We start from the raw sequence: 16,858 nt of genomic DNA on the forward strand, positions 1-16,858 counted from the left end.
AAGCCAAATACTCCAGTAGTGAGTTAACTGATGAAGATGAGTTTTGTCTGGGGACATTCTCGATCATGTCAACTTTAAAACAAAAAACTAGATCAAAATCGTCCGCCCGTTTGATGCTACTGCAAATTAAAACATCCCTCCGTTTAAAACATTAGCTGAGAGTTGAGACCCTGCGCTATATCGTAATATAGTCAATTGACAGACAACAGAAGAAAAAACAAACACAGTACAGTTAATTGATATGGAAATAGCGTGCGTAGTCTCTAGTTTAGCTAATTCATTACAATTTTTAGGATTCGCAGCATCGTAATCATGTCAACAATATAAAACGGTTTTCAACTCTAAGAGCCTGTTTCACCACTTTCTGATAAGTGCTGGATAGGCTATCCAGTACTTAACTTGACAGAGTATGGAGAATTTGTCAAATAAGTTGTGGATAGCCTATACTTTATCAGGAAGTGGTGAAACAGGCCCTAATAATATTTTAGTAGTTGTATACTCACGGTCAGTATCGTATATGATGGGGTAGGGGTACTTGGAGGTGACGCCGACGAGGTAGACCTTCACGTCAGTGATGCGCTTGGCCTTGAGCTGGTCGATCACCTGCGCCACCAGCGGGACCACGATGTGCTTGTAGTTATCCTCGTTAGACTGGAATATACAAGTTATTTTATTTATTTTATTTTCTTAGGAAAACTAAGAGCTAATAACAAGTTTCCACTAATAAATATAAATAGTAATATATTTATTAGTGGAAACTTTATACGTGGGAGAGCCATGCTTCGGCACGAATGGGCCGGCTCGACCGGATAAATACCACGTTCTCACAGAAAACCGGCGTGAAACAGTGCTTGCGCTGTGTTTCGTCAAGTGAGTGAGTATACCGGAGGCCCAATCCCCTAACCCCTACCCTATTCCCTTCCCTACCCTCAACTATTCCCTTCCCTTCCCTTCCCTTCTCTACCCTCCCCTATTACCCTATTCCCTCTTAAAAGGCCGGCAACGCACTTGCAGCTCTTCTGATGCTGCGAGTGTCCATGGGCGACGGAAGTTACTTTCCATCAGGTGACCCGTTTGCTCGTTTGCCCCCTTATTTCATAAAAAAAGTAAGTAAATCAAAGTGAAAAGAAGTTAGAAAATATAAGCCCAATGACAAGGTACAAGTTTCAATCTGATCAACAGTTTTTTGGTGAAACGATAGAACATACATGCATACCTACTGTCACAATCATTATCTCAGCATCGAATTGTAAAAAGAGAAGAACAAAAACATGATACGTTATTTAGCTTACTATAAGCTGATTGTGCCGCCTTTGTTACCCTTTTGACTACATATTTGTGAATAAATAATCTTGATTCTTGAACTTCAGATTGTGCTGTCGAATACGACGCGACTGGTGTAGTTATTCACAACTTACAAGTATTTTGAGCAGTCGTGGCCTATTTTGATTGCTGTCTCAGAGTGTTTAAGGATAATTCTTTAACGAGATTTTTTTAAGGACTTCGGGAGCTCTAAAATAGACTGTATAATAAGTAAATACATTTACTAAGAAATAATAACACAAGTTATTGTATTTACCTTGGTAACCTCAACCGAGACCACAATATCGGCCTGCTTAGCGGGCAGCTTCACTTCGTATATGTCGCCGACTTCGCGGGGCTTGTCAGCGTCGGTGCAGCGGACGCAGGCAGCAGGCAGTACGGCGGGCAGCAGGCCGGTCAGCGCGAGTGCGGCGTAACCGCGCGCGAGGTCGCACGCTTGGTGGAGATCGTTGTCTGAGCCGGTGCACGCGTGGATGCATGCTTGTCTATGGAATAAGCAGTTCAAATTAAATAATTTGACTTATATAACGCCCACTGTAGGTTCGGGAACTAGCCAGGCGAGAAGAACCGCAATCATGTTGCCTATCGATAAGAAGTTCGCGAGGGATTTCTCATGTTGGACTAAACTATTGCTAACACTCTCGATCGTGTCAAAAAAGACAAAAATCGGTCCTCCCGTTTGAATGCTACTATGCCACATACTTAAACACAGATAGACACGTATAACACCCCATTTTTCATCAGGGATAAAAATAAACGATATCATACCGGTACATCAGAGGTATACAACATTAACTGACAAAACAAAAATTTTACAGGATTTTGACATAGTAGCTTTAAAGGTATAAGTATACTTACTCTTATTTTTGTATTTTAAAATAAAAGGTTGTCTGGCAGAAACTGCTGCTAGCAGTAAGACCGCCTGTTTGTACATATTTTTCCTCTATTGTGTTTTTTTAAGTTTAAGTTTAGTTTTAAGTTGTACAAATAAAGTATTTTCTATTCTATTCCAGCTTTAAATATATTGCAACAAACTGATTTTTTATTATTATTATTTGTTGAAATTATAATATTATATTCTCATGCATGTGTCTATATGGAGAGGCGGGCAGTCTTCAGTTACCTGAACGGATGGACGTCCAGGAACAGCGACAGCGGTCTGAGCGGGGACAGGCCTCCGAAGACGGTCTCGCAGGCGGCCGGCATCGCCTCGTGGTGCTGGGCGTGGGAGTGCTCCGGCGTTTTGGGCTGCGCGCAGCTGCCGGTCAGGCGGTACGAGTGACCGAACTCAGCCTCTGATTGGGTGATCTGGAATGGTAGAAGGTAGTTAAATATTGGTAACTAAATGATACCAGCAACTTTGTTACGCAATAATTCGTTTGAGGGAATATGCGTGGTGGCCACAAAGGAAGATCTTCCGACCGAGCGAGGTGTTATGCTCGGTTAGGCCGGAGCCCGCGTGATACATCTCAGCTGTCGTATATATATACCGACGCGCTCAGAAAACTTCGATAGCGCGATGCAGGAATGTTAGGCAAATTGTAGGTACCGCCACACGTTTATCGTGGGGGAACCATACATTTTACCGGGATGAGAAGTATTCCATGTCCTTTCCGGGGATTCCAAGCATCACTATACCAAATTTCAGAAAAATCGGTTCAACGGTTTGGGCTTGAAGAGGTAGCAGATAGATAGACATACACACTTTCGCATTTATAATAATTAAGTATGGATTACCTTGACACCGGTTTTGGTTGGGGTGTGAAAATCTGGTTTGAGTCAATAGCGCATAACCTGAGTTTTATATAGTACCAAGTGGGTGCATAGCAAAGAAATAATGTGTCTTTTACTATTGTAATACGGTAGGACAGCAAGCAGTATCGAATTTTTCAAGTATTTACTGCAGGACATTTCCATCGTATGGATCATCTTTCTTGACAGATAATAAGGTGATCAAACAAGGTTGAGTTGAGTTTGAGTTCAATTTATTTATTCTTATCAAAGTAAACCAACTTGTTTGTTGTTTAAAAGCACAAATCTGCAGTGTTAATTTCAAAATCGTAAATATTTACCTTTCCGTTAGGCATTCTGAAGTCGTCGTAGGGTTCGTTGTTGCCGTCTCCGAGCAGACCGCGCAGCTTGCCGAGGTAGAAGCCGGAGATCTCGATGTAGCACACCTAGATAACATCGTTTATTAGGATTTACAAAATTTGAGATACAAGTTTACGTTTTAGGATGGTGGTGAGTAAAATTTCAATTCATTTCTCGGACTGTTTTGAACAGAGAATGAGATGAGAATCTAACGGAGGTCGATGGTTTGAAAATTGAGCTATTGCCTGGATGTTATCATCCACATAAATGTCTGTATAACCAAGGCAAAGCACGTATGTATCTAACTAAACTCACAAAACTTTAATCATTATGTTTAATATGTAGAAAATAGAATTTACATTTGAACTTGGCAGTTTCTATAACTTGAATTTTGATAAAGACTATGAGTTTTATTTTGTTAAATCATGTTCCTTCTTTACATACATAGTAGTACATAAACAACATACCTCAAGTTTACTAGTACAGAAAGCCATCAGTCCGTATGTAGAGCCGAGGCCGATGCGGCCGTTGGTCTGTCTGAACGCGAACACGTCCTTTTCGATCACCGGGTAGCCGTGACCAGCGCCGTTCAGTGCAACCTGAAATGATTCGTAAGTTTTAGAACATAAGGGCTAGAATCGAGTAAAATTCTTCCGTTACACTAACTACGAAAACCGAATATACAAAAAACTGTAGTTATATAAACCTAAACTGTTTCAATGATCCACAATCTCATTCATCAACTAATTTATTATTTGACCGTTTGATGCATATTATGGTAGAGTATCACTCTGCAATCTTAGAACCCAGACAACCTAAAGAATTTTCACATCCAAATCACTATTCTAATATTCAATGGCTCCATTTACCTGGCCGTTCTCCTTCAGCTCAATGGTGGCGCCGCTCTTGTCCTCCAGGATGAGGGCTTTAGGGCTGCCGTTGGCGAGCTGGATCAAGAGCGTGAAGTTGCGGTCGACGTGGTCGTGGGCGAGGACGTAGCGACAGGTGCCGGGGAAGGTCAGGTGGCGACCGTCGAACGTAAAGATGTGCTGGCCGTTGACGACGACGGAGCGCACTGTGGAGTAGATAATATTATGGAGGAGCTAGAAGTTGAGAAAGAGGTTGTTGTTGATGATGACGATGATGATGTTAATGACGCCGATTATAAAAATTCATAAATGAGTTACAAAATAGGTGATGAAAATAGTAAAAGAGGAAAAGAGAAATGAGCTGAGGATAGTAATTAGACATTATAGAGAACAGGTACAATTATGATAATGCTGACAGGCTACTAAAGATATAAACGCTGGGTTTTTTTATTGACGAAAGTTAATCTACAGATCTACAGTTTGCAGAGCATCGAATCAAAATTCAAAATATTATGTTTAGTAGTTAGGAAAAATCCACAATAAAGGGTTTAAGACAAAACGTGTATTAAAGAATACTTACGTTTGTAAGGCACTTCATCTAATGGGTTCAGGCTTCTTGGTCTGTAAGCGTTGATGAGTGACAACGGGTCAGGGACGTCGCCGCGCAAGATCTGAGTGATGATGTTGAACGAGATGGAGCCGCCGAGGGACGGGGGCGAGATAGGACTACCTCCGATGAATGATGCCTGGAAATATAAGGTTGGTATTAGAAAGTTACAATTAATACTTTTTTGGATAAAATAAGAGATCAGGCGTAGAAGGTAGGATAGGATGACGCTGCATTATCGTAACTAAATTAAAACACGATGATTTTCTGATGTTTCTACTCGAGAATCAAGTAGTTCTTGAAAAGAAAAGATCCTAAATCATTGGACGAGAAAGAATTACTCACAATATTGAATGCGGGGTAAATGGGCACGCCGTACTGTCCGAGCTGGCCTCTCACGAAAGTGACGAGCGAGTTGACAGCGGAGATCATCTTCTCGTACAGGTTCTTCAGCTCCGCAATCTCGTCCACCTTCTCTTGGTGTACCTTCTGCAAGGTCAGTGATGCTGTTAGTAACTGTTATAATATGGTAGTTATATTTAAATTGATTACAGTATGAATCCTTATAGTAGCATCTAATGAAACTAAAAAGATTGCGTAGATTTAAGTTGTGTCCTCAAACTTTTTTTTTGGGTACCACATAAAGGCACTGTAGGTAAATACTCAAATAATTCTACTAGAATTTAATCCAGACACAAAGCATATATTGTTTATAATTGCTAATAAGGATAAAGTTTCAATGACGACTTTTATTTACCTTCTGTGCGTAGTTGAAGAGGGCGTCAAGGAAGGCCTTGCTCTCCTCAGTGGGCAGGATCTCGCGGATGGTCTGTTTGCCTTCGCTCAGGAGTCCCATGATCTGTTCCGGTACAGCCAGTTCTTGCCACTGTTACAACCAAATTCATAGTTAGTTATGCCAAATTATGCAATATGGTCTAAACTCTAAAGCATTTATATTACTTCGAAGGCATTTCGTGTTTTAAGAAATTTGGTCCTGGGTTAGATCGGGAAACATGAATATTATCATGATCATGTTTATTATATAATATTACGATAAAATATAAAATATGTGATACCAACCTTCTCCTTGATGACGTCGAAGATGGGGATCTTGCTAAAGTTTTCGCTAACAGCGGCGAAGAACTCTGCGGACTTCTTCTTCCATTCTTTCATCTGGTTGACGAGGATCCTGGTAAGGTCTGTGAATAATTAAATGATTTAGTAAACCTTCTCCTAGAACTAAAAACTTAAGTAAATGGAATTAATAAGTAAGTAAATCATGTAAGTAAACCGAATTACAGATTTTAAATTCTGTTAGTTAGTAATAGGATTATATATTAGTACAACACTTGGCAAAGACAGAGAGGAAAAACATGAACTCTGGAAAGAAAGAAAAGAAATAGTAGAAGTTACCTCTGAAGATCTCAGTGAAGATGTTGGTGAGCTCCTGGAGCTCGGGCTTGTGTTTCTCTACGAAGTCGATGACTAGGGCGCCGAAGTGTGCGGCGACGTCGAGCACGCCATCCACGTAGTGTTTCACTACCTCCATGATCTTGTTTCTCAGCTCCAGGATTTGAGGCTCAATCTGTAATAGAAGACTTTTTCATAAACCAGTCCATAAAGTGTGCTACTAAACATTTTATAACGTAATTTACTTTGAGACCCTTGTCTTTATGTTAGTATAGCTACTAGTTTTATAATTATTGTGATCTATTTAATCTAGTCGCTTGTTTGATTCTTGTGTAATTGTTAGTACCCCATTGTGTTTAATCTTTGGTGGTATTGTGTTAAATCAACAATGATTCATAATATTCATTTTCGATAATACTACTACTTTCAGTTTGCTTACAATTTTGTCTGATAAAAAAATTTATCTTACCTGTTTCTCGTACATATCACAGATCTTCTTGGAAGCGTCAGTGATGGCGTCTACGATCTTGTCGACAATTGGTTGAAGTGCGTTGGTCACATCGTCAATGATTCTGGCCATGATCTTGATTAAGCTGTGCCTATAGAAAGAAAGGTATGTTTTAGTATTTACTATATAGTCAGTAGGCACCTTAGTCATTGATTTAGTTATTTATTTAATAATGGAGTTATATTATTTAAGTTTAGATAGCAATAGCATTTTTTTTACTTATTAATAATTCACTTCGAGATATTTTTTATTTGCAAAGAAGGTGTGCCAATCTCTTTAAGATTTTAAGTAAGTTATTAAGTAGTTTATACTTACAGAGCCTCAGACAGTTCCTTCAGCGTGGTGTCATTGGTGATCTCCTGAACGAGCTTCTCGAAGTCCTCCCTGTAGGCCTGGCTGATTTGCTTGAAGGTGGGCTCGATGCGCTTTAGGATGGCCTTGAACTCGTTACTACCCTTTTGGCTGATATCCTTCACGCGGGACTGGAGCGCGTCCAGGTCTTGTCTGAGCGCTTTCTGTAATTTGATATCGAAATTAGAAATAACGTCAATATAATCATGACGATTTTTTTCTCATTTCAAGGTCCATGTTTTGATACAATACGATTAACCATAGATTTGAGGAAATAGAAAGGAAATTAGCTTCTGCAGTGAATGCTTCTATTGAGATAGAAAACATATGAATGACAACGTGCAAGCCATAATAAAAATAACGCGTTCTAAAGGTTCCAGTTGGCAGCGGACGACATGAAGCAACCGCAGACGACGTGTCATCGCGACACTACTGGTTTGTACGTATTTCTATGAAACACCCTGCGCAGCTAGCGACACATTCATAGAAATACTTAAAAATGACGTGTCGCAACGACACGTCGTTTGCTTCAACTTCAACCCATGTCCTCAACAATTATTAACTTACCACGAAGTACTGGAAGTTATCATTGGAGACTCCGTAGTCGGTCTTGAGCGCACCGTCCTCGATGAAGAGCGCGGCGTTGACGATGTTCTTCTTCTGTCCGGGGAACACGATCGCGGCGGACACGTCCACACGCTTTTCGGGGTCCAAGTTGGCGACGAGGGACAGTTTGCGGTCGGCTTGGTCTGAAAGATGGTTGGATTTCTTACTATAAGCAACCACCATGGTGCTGAGTTTGTATTACTATCATGTATACTACTTGGATGCTAATAAAGTCTTTAAAGCTTTAGGGTTAGAAATGCAAAGTTATTGTGGTTTTCGTGTGATACCCATTTGTTTGCTGCTTTGCTAGCAACATAGCTGCTAAAAGAAAACAGAAACATATCATCTGATGGTTGAAAAAAAAAATATCAAAAAAATAATCAAAGAAGTTGCAAAGAATTAAAGACGACTGGAAAATTGAGCGCTAATCAACCGTAGCTTGGTTTCCTCTAGGACGATATACCAACTTTATCAACGAAAGTAACAAGCAAGCCTTCTGCTTTATGTTCGTTTTCTGCCGCGATTGCACCAGAGTATGTCTGACAGTTCACGGCACTCAATAACGATTTGTTTGCATGAAAATGTAACAGTTTTAGGGCTTCATTGTACTATCAGAGAAGTTGATTCCTAGGCAGATAGCGGACCTAAATAATTTGGTCACGTTAAGTCAAACCCATCCGACCGAACACAGCTAACATAGAATTGATATAAGCCGACCAAATGACAAAGGTCTATCCTAGGAATCAATTTCCTCGAAGGGACATTAATCAGACTATAGCAACTTAAAAACTCACCACTGTAGCTGGTAGAGAACTCGTAGTACTTGAAGTCCTTGGCAACGGCGTACACTTGGACGGGTTTGCCCTCCAGCAGGCTCATCTTGAGGTCTGCCTGCTGCAGGTTGTCCTTCACCGTGGTGGAGCCTTCGAGTTCGATGACCTTGACGATCGGTGTGTTGATCTGCGAAAAGAAATTGATGATAATCGGTTTTTACTTGATGAAAAGGTGGTAGTAACATCAGTTATAATAGCCCGCTGATAACATTAAAACAAAGCCAGCTATAACGCAGAAGTTATATTTAAAGTGCCTAAGTGTATTTGCAATAAACAGAGACAGTTGTTAGAAGCTTAATGTAGTAATTTAAAAGTTAAATACTTACCAATACTTATTACAATATCAATACTTTAAAGACAATAAGCATGTTTTTATTTTAATCTGATAATATCAGTCTGTAATCTGTATGTCTTGAAATCTTTTTGAAACTCACCATCAGTTTAACGTGTGTGGGTCCAGCCTCCAACCAGAATTTGGCTTCGCGGTCCTTGCCGAGAGTTTGGTGAGACGCGACGACGGAGGATTCGACGATCAACACATCCTTGGGCAGCTTGAACTGAGCGTGGGCCTTTATTTGAGCCTCCTGTTATGAAAATTACATACATTTAGATTTTGGACCTGTTTTCTCAAAAATATATAGCCTGTATTCCTTATTTTTGTAATAAGATCAGTAGTTTATGCTTAACGGTTGAATAAATACACACAAACGAAAAAGGTGTGACCAAATTATTATTGTTCTTTTTGGATGCGTTTTATGCCAATAAAAATGCTGATTTCTTACTTTGCTACGGATTTGCTACGGCGCCGTAGAGCCTCTACGAAAATTACGTAGCACCACTTCAAAACTCAATACCTAAACTTTACAATTTAAAGACGGTATAGTAAGCGACTATACTAACGATTGTGCAACTGAAGAATTAAAAGTCTTCTAAAGTCTTATGAATTATGTTAGCTTTTAAAGTCGTTTTTTTGGCTAGTTCTTAATATTATTAAATCAGTAGTTTAGGAACTAATTACTGTAAAAATCGTCTAAATAATTATTCTTCCATTTGGATTAATTGTCATGTGGTAAAAATCTCAAGTTGCTACTTTGCTACGATGTCGTAGAGCCTCTACGAAAATGGCGTAGCACCGCTACGAAACCATTTTTCCTATTGCAATCCATAGTAGCATAATATTTTAATTCGACTTTTGCCATTATAAAAATCGGTCAATGCAGTCGGACAGTTAGCAAGTGGCTACCACGGGTTAAAACAAAAGAAGAATTGAAACTTAAATCGCCAATATTAATTACCTTTCCAAGTTTAGGGTGCGTGAAGCCCAGCACGGCGGTAATCTCGCCTGCCTCGTCGCGGTTGTGGCTGGCGTCGATGTTCAACCTGGCTCCGGTCTTGGTGGCGGGCTTGTTCTTGTCCGGGTACAGGCTGAACTCGGCACGGATGGGGAAAGGCAGCGCCTTGTCGACGGGGAACTGGACGAGGGACTCCGCAGCGAGCACGCGGTGCGGCAGCGCGATGGTGACGCCCGCGGGGAATTCTGGAAGAAGGTGGAAATATGATGTCACTCGGTAGAAAGAGACATACACATAGTGTACACTGTCCTTGTCCATCAATATCTAACGGAGCAGACAAGGAGAAACTTTGTTTATTTGATAATGCCTCAATGCCTCCGTGGTCCAGTGGTTTAGAGCGTGGGAGGTCGTGGGCTCGATTCCCGCGTTGGAAAATTGTTATTTCCAAGTTTGGTTAGGACAATGCAGGCTGATCACCTGATTGTCTGACAAGTAAGATGATCCATGCGTCGGATGGGCATGTAAAAAGTCGGTCCTGCGCCTGACCTCTCACCGGTCGTGTCGGTCGTCCGTCCCACTGGGCTATGGGAGTAAAGGAATAGAGAGTGCTCTTGTGTACTGCGCACACACTTGGGTACTATAAAATTACTTCTGCGCAACTGGCCTGATTTCAATTAAACTGGCCACCGTCACCGAAACCAGTGTGGGAGTTATTATTATTATTTGATAATGCTTGTCTACAATATGTCTGGATTTTTGTATTAGTTATGGATTCTCCTCCGATCTCCTCGGAAGCTGAGCAACGGGGTTTTCGGAAATTTCCGGAAAGCGAAAGTGTATTTATTATATTGTCTATCTTTTACCTTTTTACGCTTAAACAAGGCAACTCAAACCTAGACACATTATTAACATGTACAGTAGTATAGTTTTGGCGATACACATGCTTAACTTAATATCGTTATAATTTCTGGAATTAGTGGAATTAGTGTAGTATTCATAATGATCATAACAATACATAACAATACCCCCCACACCGGTTTCGGTGACGGTGGGCGGTTTCAATGAAACCAGGCCAGTTACGCAGGGGCAGTACACAAGAGCACTCTCTATTCCTTTACTCTCATAAACCAGTGGGGCGGAAGACCGACACGACTGGCGAGAGATCAGGCGCAGGACCGACCGACGCATGGATCATCTCACTTGTCAGACAATCAGGTGATCAGCCTGCATTGTCCTAACCAGACTTGGAAATAACATGTTTCCAACGCGGGAATCGAATCCACGACCTCCGAGTCAAGAGCTCTTAACCACTGGACCAAGGAGGCGTTAACAATACATAATATTAAAATACTCACTGCCAAACTCGGGCTGGCTGTAGGCATGCAGGTGTATCTTGTCGTGGTCGCGGTTGACGTGCACGTTCAGCTCGTGCTGCGGCAGGCGCTTCTCGCTGTACTCGCTCGTGGACTGCAGACCGAACTCCGTGGGGAAGCCCAGCTTGCGCAGGTCCACGCCGATGTTGAGCACCTGCTGGATGCTGCCGGGTTCTGGGGAGGCAATTGGGGATTAGCTGTATTAAAATAGGGAACAAAGACTTAGATATAGGTGCTTTAATACTTTGTGAAATACTCAGAAGTATAATAATGCCAGTACTGTGTTGTCTAAAAGAGCAAAGAAAAGGTCTTCATTTTTTTCTTGGCTATTGGAACATTTGTCCCAGTGGGTTTTCTAATTTATGTCGGTAATGTAACCGACTCAACTGGCAAGAGACATAATGTTACAAACATACATTATGTTGCAAAATTGACATTCTATAAATGTCTATATGACACAAGGATTGCCTGAATTATCAGGCAATCAGGTAATCAGATTTTTGCTATTCAGTTGCGGAAACAACATTAATTATTGTTCCAATTCCAGAATTGAACACACGACCCATGAAATCTCCAACCAAGTCTCAGAACTTACTGCTGGTGACGATCTTGGAGTTGATCTCTGCGTGCGCGCACTGCTTCTTCTCCTCGCAGTACACGTACGAGCCCTTGTACTCCATGTTGGTGATGCGAGACTCAACCACGTGGTTGAGGTCGCCGACGGCTACGTTCATGAATGTCTGCAAGGGAAATAATATTATTAAGTAATATATAGAAAAGATGTATAAAAAATCCAACTTCTTTTTTATTGGATACAGTTTCATCCTTAAGAAGATGAATAATAATAATGGGATTTCATTTTTAAAATGAGCCGAAATTTTTTTTTTGCACACGCAAAAAACATAGATCAAAGCGAATTCAGATCAAAAATCTACGAGTGAGCAAAATGGTAAAAAGCACCGATTAGCAAGCCCTCGACGATGGCCTTGGGGCCCTATATTAATGAACTAACCTCAATTCCCTGTTCGTTGCCCTCGGTGAGGAAGGTGCGGATGTACTTGAAGCTGGCGGGCTTCTGCTTGTCCTCGATCTTCAGCGACCCGGAGCCCTCGATGATGGTCTTGGGGCCCTCCTGCTTGCTGATGAAGGAGGTGCTGCAAAAAGTTTAAAAAAAGAAAATAAGGAAAAGTTTATATTTGTGTTAGGGCAAAGATTGGAGATATTTGAATCCTTATGTTCTTCTTCAAGTACTGGAAATAGAGTTTCTTATAAAACTCGTTTCACGTAAAGGTGGAGAGTGAACAAAATTGTGATGATTTAATAAAACTTGAAGTCAACGAATTTGCGCTCTCTATTCTTTTGCAACAGTGCCACCGTACTACGCTCACTTTAAACTTATCAGATATCTCAAATGTTATTTCCCTATAATTCACGACGTGATAAAACCCTGATACAGAATTGACAAACAATTAGCGATACAAACCTTCCACTCAACACATTCTTATTCTTGTTCTCGGCGTTGAACTCCAGGCGTTTGCCGTTCCCGGCGTCCTTGCTGACGATGTTCATCTTGTAGTTCTTGAGTCCAAGTTTCTCGCAGTCCGCCTTCAGTTGGAAGGCCAGCTCCTTGTCGAAGCCTCCCTCGGCGTTCACGCTGAAGTCGTAGCCTTTGCAGTTCTCGAGTTTCATCTCGATAGCGCCGTGGTTGTTCCCGATGTCGTTACCCTTGAAGAATATCCTGGAGACAAGATAAGACATTATTGACCACATGAGGTATATTCCGGTTATAAAAAAAAAAAAAAAACGTTTATTCCAGGTAAAATATAACCCATAGGAAAATTCTTAAACTAGCAGGAAATGAATGTTATTAATTTAAATATTTGCCACCCTCTGGTGCACCGGATACATGCACGTGTGCATGGACCCAGTGCTTCAGGAGGGGGCTGTCCAGCTTATCACTGAGTATTTTCAGGATGATGTTGGGGCTGCCGCGCGTTCGGAACATCAGCGATGCAATGCGACGTCGCAACACGGTGTGAAAACCGTCAGTTCGTGCGTGCGCAAACATCGCCGATGCACTATGCCATCGTGGAAGCCCCACCAACACCCTGAACGCATCATTATATTGTACCCGGAGAACGTTGACAGCCCGCTGCGTATAGCTTACCCACAGATTGCAGGTGTAGAGAATGTAGATTGTAGAAATTTGACTCAACTATATTTGCCTCTTTAGCTTTGTATACATTGATGTCTCACTTCTACAAGCACGTGATAGGAATATTTTATGTGTGTGAACGTTACAATGAGTCGTGGCATTAGGCATCGTGGCATGGCATATATTACACCACGATAGTGCGACGACGGGACGACAGGTTTTCATCAGTTGCCATTTAGTGCGCTTAGTTAAGCACTGGTAAAAGGTCGATAAACTAAATTATAGCTAATCTACTTCTGAATAAAAGTTTAACAAAGTTTCGTTCTCACCTAGCGCCCTTAGGGATGCTGGGGCTGTAGTATTTAGTGTCGAAGAGCGGCTGGCTCTTGCTCATCACGGCGATGGTGTCGGTGCGATACACGCGGCCGTCCGCGTCGATAGCGAGCTGCACGTTGTAGCTGTCGGGGGTCGGGGTCTGGAAGAAGATATGGGGTGAATATGGGGTAAAATAGACTAAAATATTATTCAAATGGACAAAAAATATACGGGGATGTAAACTTTTAATGCGGTCATCTGGAAGTAAAAATTCGATCATCCACCTTAAGAAATTGTAGTTACGTTACGCCTTTTATTTCTTATTTCTAACATTTCCGCAACCATTCTCCTCTTTTCATACCATTTAAGATTTCGATAGCTCTAATAGCTTCTTTGTTGTTGCTAAACATACCTTTGCATGGTAGCTGACGGTCAGTGCCTTCAAGTTCTCGTAGTGCGGCGAGTTGGAGATGACCTTGAGCTGGCTCTCCTGCGGGGAGAAGGCGGCTTGGACGTTCACGTTGCTCACTCTGCCCTTGCCGTATTGCGCCTTCACTTCCACGTTGCCGGATTTCTTCTCGCCTGGTGGAAGAGATCACATTTCAATGTAATTGTCGAAATTGCTTAGCTGAATAGAATAGAACTTTTTAGGCAACAAAGATAAATAATTTTACGAAATGGAATAAAGAATTATACTATTTTCATGGCTGCTATTTAAATAGCAGAGGTTTGTGTTACGAATTCATATTTTTATTGATTGATGCCAAAAGACAATGCTATCACATGTATGAAAAAAAAACCCAGAGCGAACAGATACAGGATGTAGCTCAGAATTTCAGTGATATTAAATGAAATAATTCTGTATATATTTCATTGTAAGATTTAATGGCTAAATGGGAAATATTGCTATTAACTTTTCGTAAGGAGTGATGTTTAATTTTTTTTATTGATGTTATTTTGAGACATTTTGCAGCTGAATTGTAGTTAGAATAATAATAATAATAACATCTATGAGCGCTTCACACCACGTCAGTCTGGCCCCGTCCTAAGTACCTTAAGGGTACCGGACAACGGAAATAAATTTAATACTTCTTTTTACTATAATATATTTCAGATTTTATTATATGATACACATTTAACACACACCCATGACAGGAACTTTGAAAACCTTTTGTTACGTCGGCGGGATTCAAACACGCGAACCCTGGCTTGAGCTATCTACGCACTCATCCACTGAGCCATGACAGAGGTCGTCATAACTCATACAGAATGCAGAGCATCTATAATCGTTTTATAATAAGTAATTACAAATCTCCGTTATAAAAACGATCTATTAATGGGCATTGGGCAACTAAGTATTTTGGATTGTGTGATAAAAACACCATTTAAGGTAACACAAAATATATTCTAACAGTTTAATTACATAGTACCTACCAGCTACCTTCTACATCTAATGTGACATTGTCTATACACACTCGATTTTATTTTCTTTTTATTTTATTCCCTCGGCTAACTCATGAGGATATTTTAATTTTGTTTGCATTGGGAACGTATATAAACGCGTCATTAAAAAACATAACATTAAAGAAAGTAAAAAAACTACCCCTGACGAAATGTTACTAGCTATAAATTCTATTTAGCCATCAAATCTTAAGTTGAAATATATACAGAATAATTTCATTTAATATCACCGAGAGCTACATCCTGTATCTGTTCGCTCTGGGTTTTTTTTAGCTTTGTCCTTTGCTTTAGCTTTGTTCATGTCAAAAACTACGCGAGGCTTTCCTTTTTTATAAATGCAGCCCCTTCATATAGCAAAATGCATTGGATTCGGATTCAATTGGACAGTTTTAAATGCGTTGGATCCTCAAAAGAATTACTTTTTCTTTTTATCTCTTTCTAACTTCAGGTTCTATTGTAAAACAGTCTCCTACCTTGCGTATCAACCTTGTAGTCGAAGTCGACGATGACGGGTTCGACATGAGGGACAACCGCCTTCAACTTGGAGGAACCCTTGGTAGTACCGAACTTGCCCGTTGATTCCAGCTTGTACAGGTCTGAGTTCACTTGGAGAGATTCCATGAGCGTCAGCTGGAAATGAGAAAGATGTTAGTACTGCAGTAGAAGTGTGTTATAAAAATTAAGCACTTGGGAAAAAGGTTCAGAAGTGATACAGCGGCTGTGTTGAATTTTGACGAATTCACAGTCATGTCTTACAAAACCGATGATGCCCAAAATGCTGCAAATTTTTATCACGAAGGAACTAAGTTTTTTCGGATTTCAAAGTTTCTCCATACCCTAATAAATAGTTTCAGCAATTCAACCATGAAGATGTAACTGCTAGACAGATAGAGGGACAGACACATTATAAAAGTAGTTAGGAATATTCACCTCAATATCCTGGTTCTCGGGCTCCACGTACAGGATCTTGCTGCTCCACTTGATGTCATGCGCTTTCTCTAGGGGCAGTCTCACGGTCCAGACAAAGTCTGATGAAATCCTGTTACAAAATTGTTATGATGTAAAATGATTTCTGATATATTCTGTCGATGCTATTTTTCTCATCATCATGTTACCTTTGTAATTAATGTCTACTTTGGATATATTATTTGCATTCTTGTTATCTATCTATGTATAAATATTTATTTTTATTTTTTTAATCGTATTTAGAACACGCAAAATTTAAAGAGTCTTTTTCTTTACAATTCTAAGATCGTTTGCAGGATCAAGTATTACAAAGAAGTAGACCCATTTATGTGCCGTAATCTTTCAGCTAATAACGCTAATGCCACCCTCATTTAGCATTTTTCAGTTTTTTTTACTCACTTCTGTTCACCCTTGCTGGGTAGCTTCTCGATTTCGTTGCTGACGAACTCAACAGCCAGGTCGTCGCCGTAGCTGAGTTTGCCGCGCAGGTGGTCATCCGTATCGTCCCACTCCGTCGTGTAGGTGCCGCTCACGTCCAGAGACGCCTTCTTCGGGATCAGGGAACCGGCTACTTCGTTCTGTTAAAGGTTATTAAAAAAATATGAAACAGGTTGTATTTTCAAATTGGTTTATAAATAATACTTTAAGTAGCTGGCATTAAAGAAAATACAGATGATATTTAAAAATCGCGATGTAAA

The 16,858-nt window shown here is 40.6% G+C and overlaps 1 protein-coding gene across 1 annotated transcript in view; it reads right to left on the bottom strand.

Moving 5' to 3' along the window:
* Window positions 1–16,858, bottom strand: part of LOC121736337 (apolipophorins) — a 39,302-nt gene that overhangs the window by 5,935 nt on the left and 16,509 nt on the right. The window contains exons 26-51 of the mRNA XM_042127455.1: window positions 16,560–16,738; window positions 16,125–16,233; window positions 15,668–15,824; window positions 14,146–14,315; window positions 13,748–13,893; window positions 12,747–13,001; window positions 12,276–12,417; window positions 11,859–12,003; window positions 11,246–11,437; window positions 9,894–10,135; window positions 9,033–9,182; window positions 8,560–8,725; window positions 7,727–7,908; window positions 7,124–7,323; window positions 6,770–6,899; window positions 6,304–6,475; window positions 5,971–6,089; window positions 5,648–5,776; window positions 5,236–5,379; window positions 4,864–5,029; window positions 4,284–4,489; window positions 3,882–4,013; window positions 3,396–3,500; window positions 2,447–2,631; window positions 1,580–1,808; window positions 504–651 (exon numbers count right to left, since the gene is read on the bottom strand). Of these exons, the coding sequence (XP_041983389.1) occupies window positions 504–651; window positions 1,580–1,808; window positions 2,447–2,631; window positions 3,396–3,500; window positions 3,882–4,013; window positions 4,284–4,489; window positions 4,864–5,029; window positions 5,236–5,379; window positions 5,648–5,776; window positions 5,971–6,089; window positions 6,304–6,475; window positions 6,770–6,899; window positions 7,124–7,323; window positions 7,727–7,908; window positions 8,560–8,725; window positions 9,033–9,182; window positions 9,894–10,135; window positions 11,246–11,437; window positions 11,859–12,003; window positions 12,276–12,417; window positions 12,747–13,001; window positions 13,748–13,893; window positions 14,146–14,315; window positions 15,668–15,824; window positions 16,125–16,233; window positions 16,560–16,738 (4,300 nt within the window). The remainder of the gene's footprint in view (window positions 1–503; window positions 652–1,579; window positions 1,809–2,446; window positions 2,632–3,395; window positions 3,501–3,881; window positions 4,014–4,283; window positions 4,490–4,863; window positions 5,030–5,235; window positions 5,380–5,647; window positions 5,777–5,970; window positions 6,090–6,303; window positions 6,476–6,769; window positions 6,900–7,123; window positions 7,324–7,726; window positions 7,909–8,559; window positions 8,726–9,032; window positions 9,183–9,893; window positions 10,136–11,245; window positions 11,438–11,858; window positions 12,004–12,275; window positions 12,418–12,746; window positions 13,002–13,747; window positions 13,894–14,145; window positions 14,316–15,667; window positions 15,825–16,124; window positions 16,234–16,559; window positions 16,739–16,858) is intronic.

This window comes from Aricia agestis, chromosome 19 (genome assembly GCF_905147365.1).
Source record: "Aricia agestis chromosome 19, ilAriAges1.1, whole genome shotgun sequence".
In the NCBI taxonomy this organism is placed as follows: domain Eukaryota; kingdom Metazoa; phylum Arthropoda; class Insecta; order Lepidoptera; family Lycaenidae; genus Aricia; species Aricia agestis.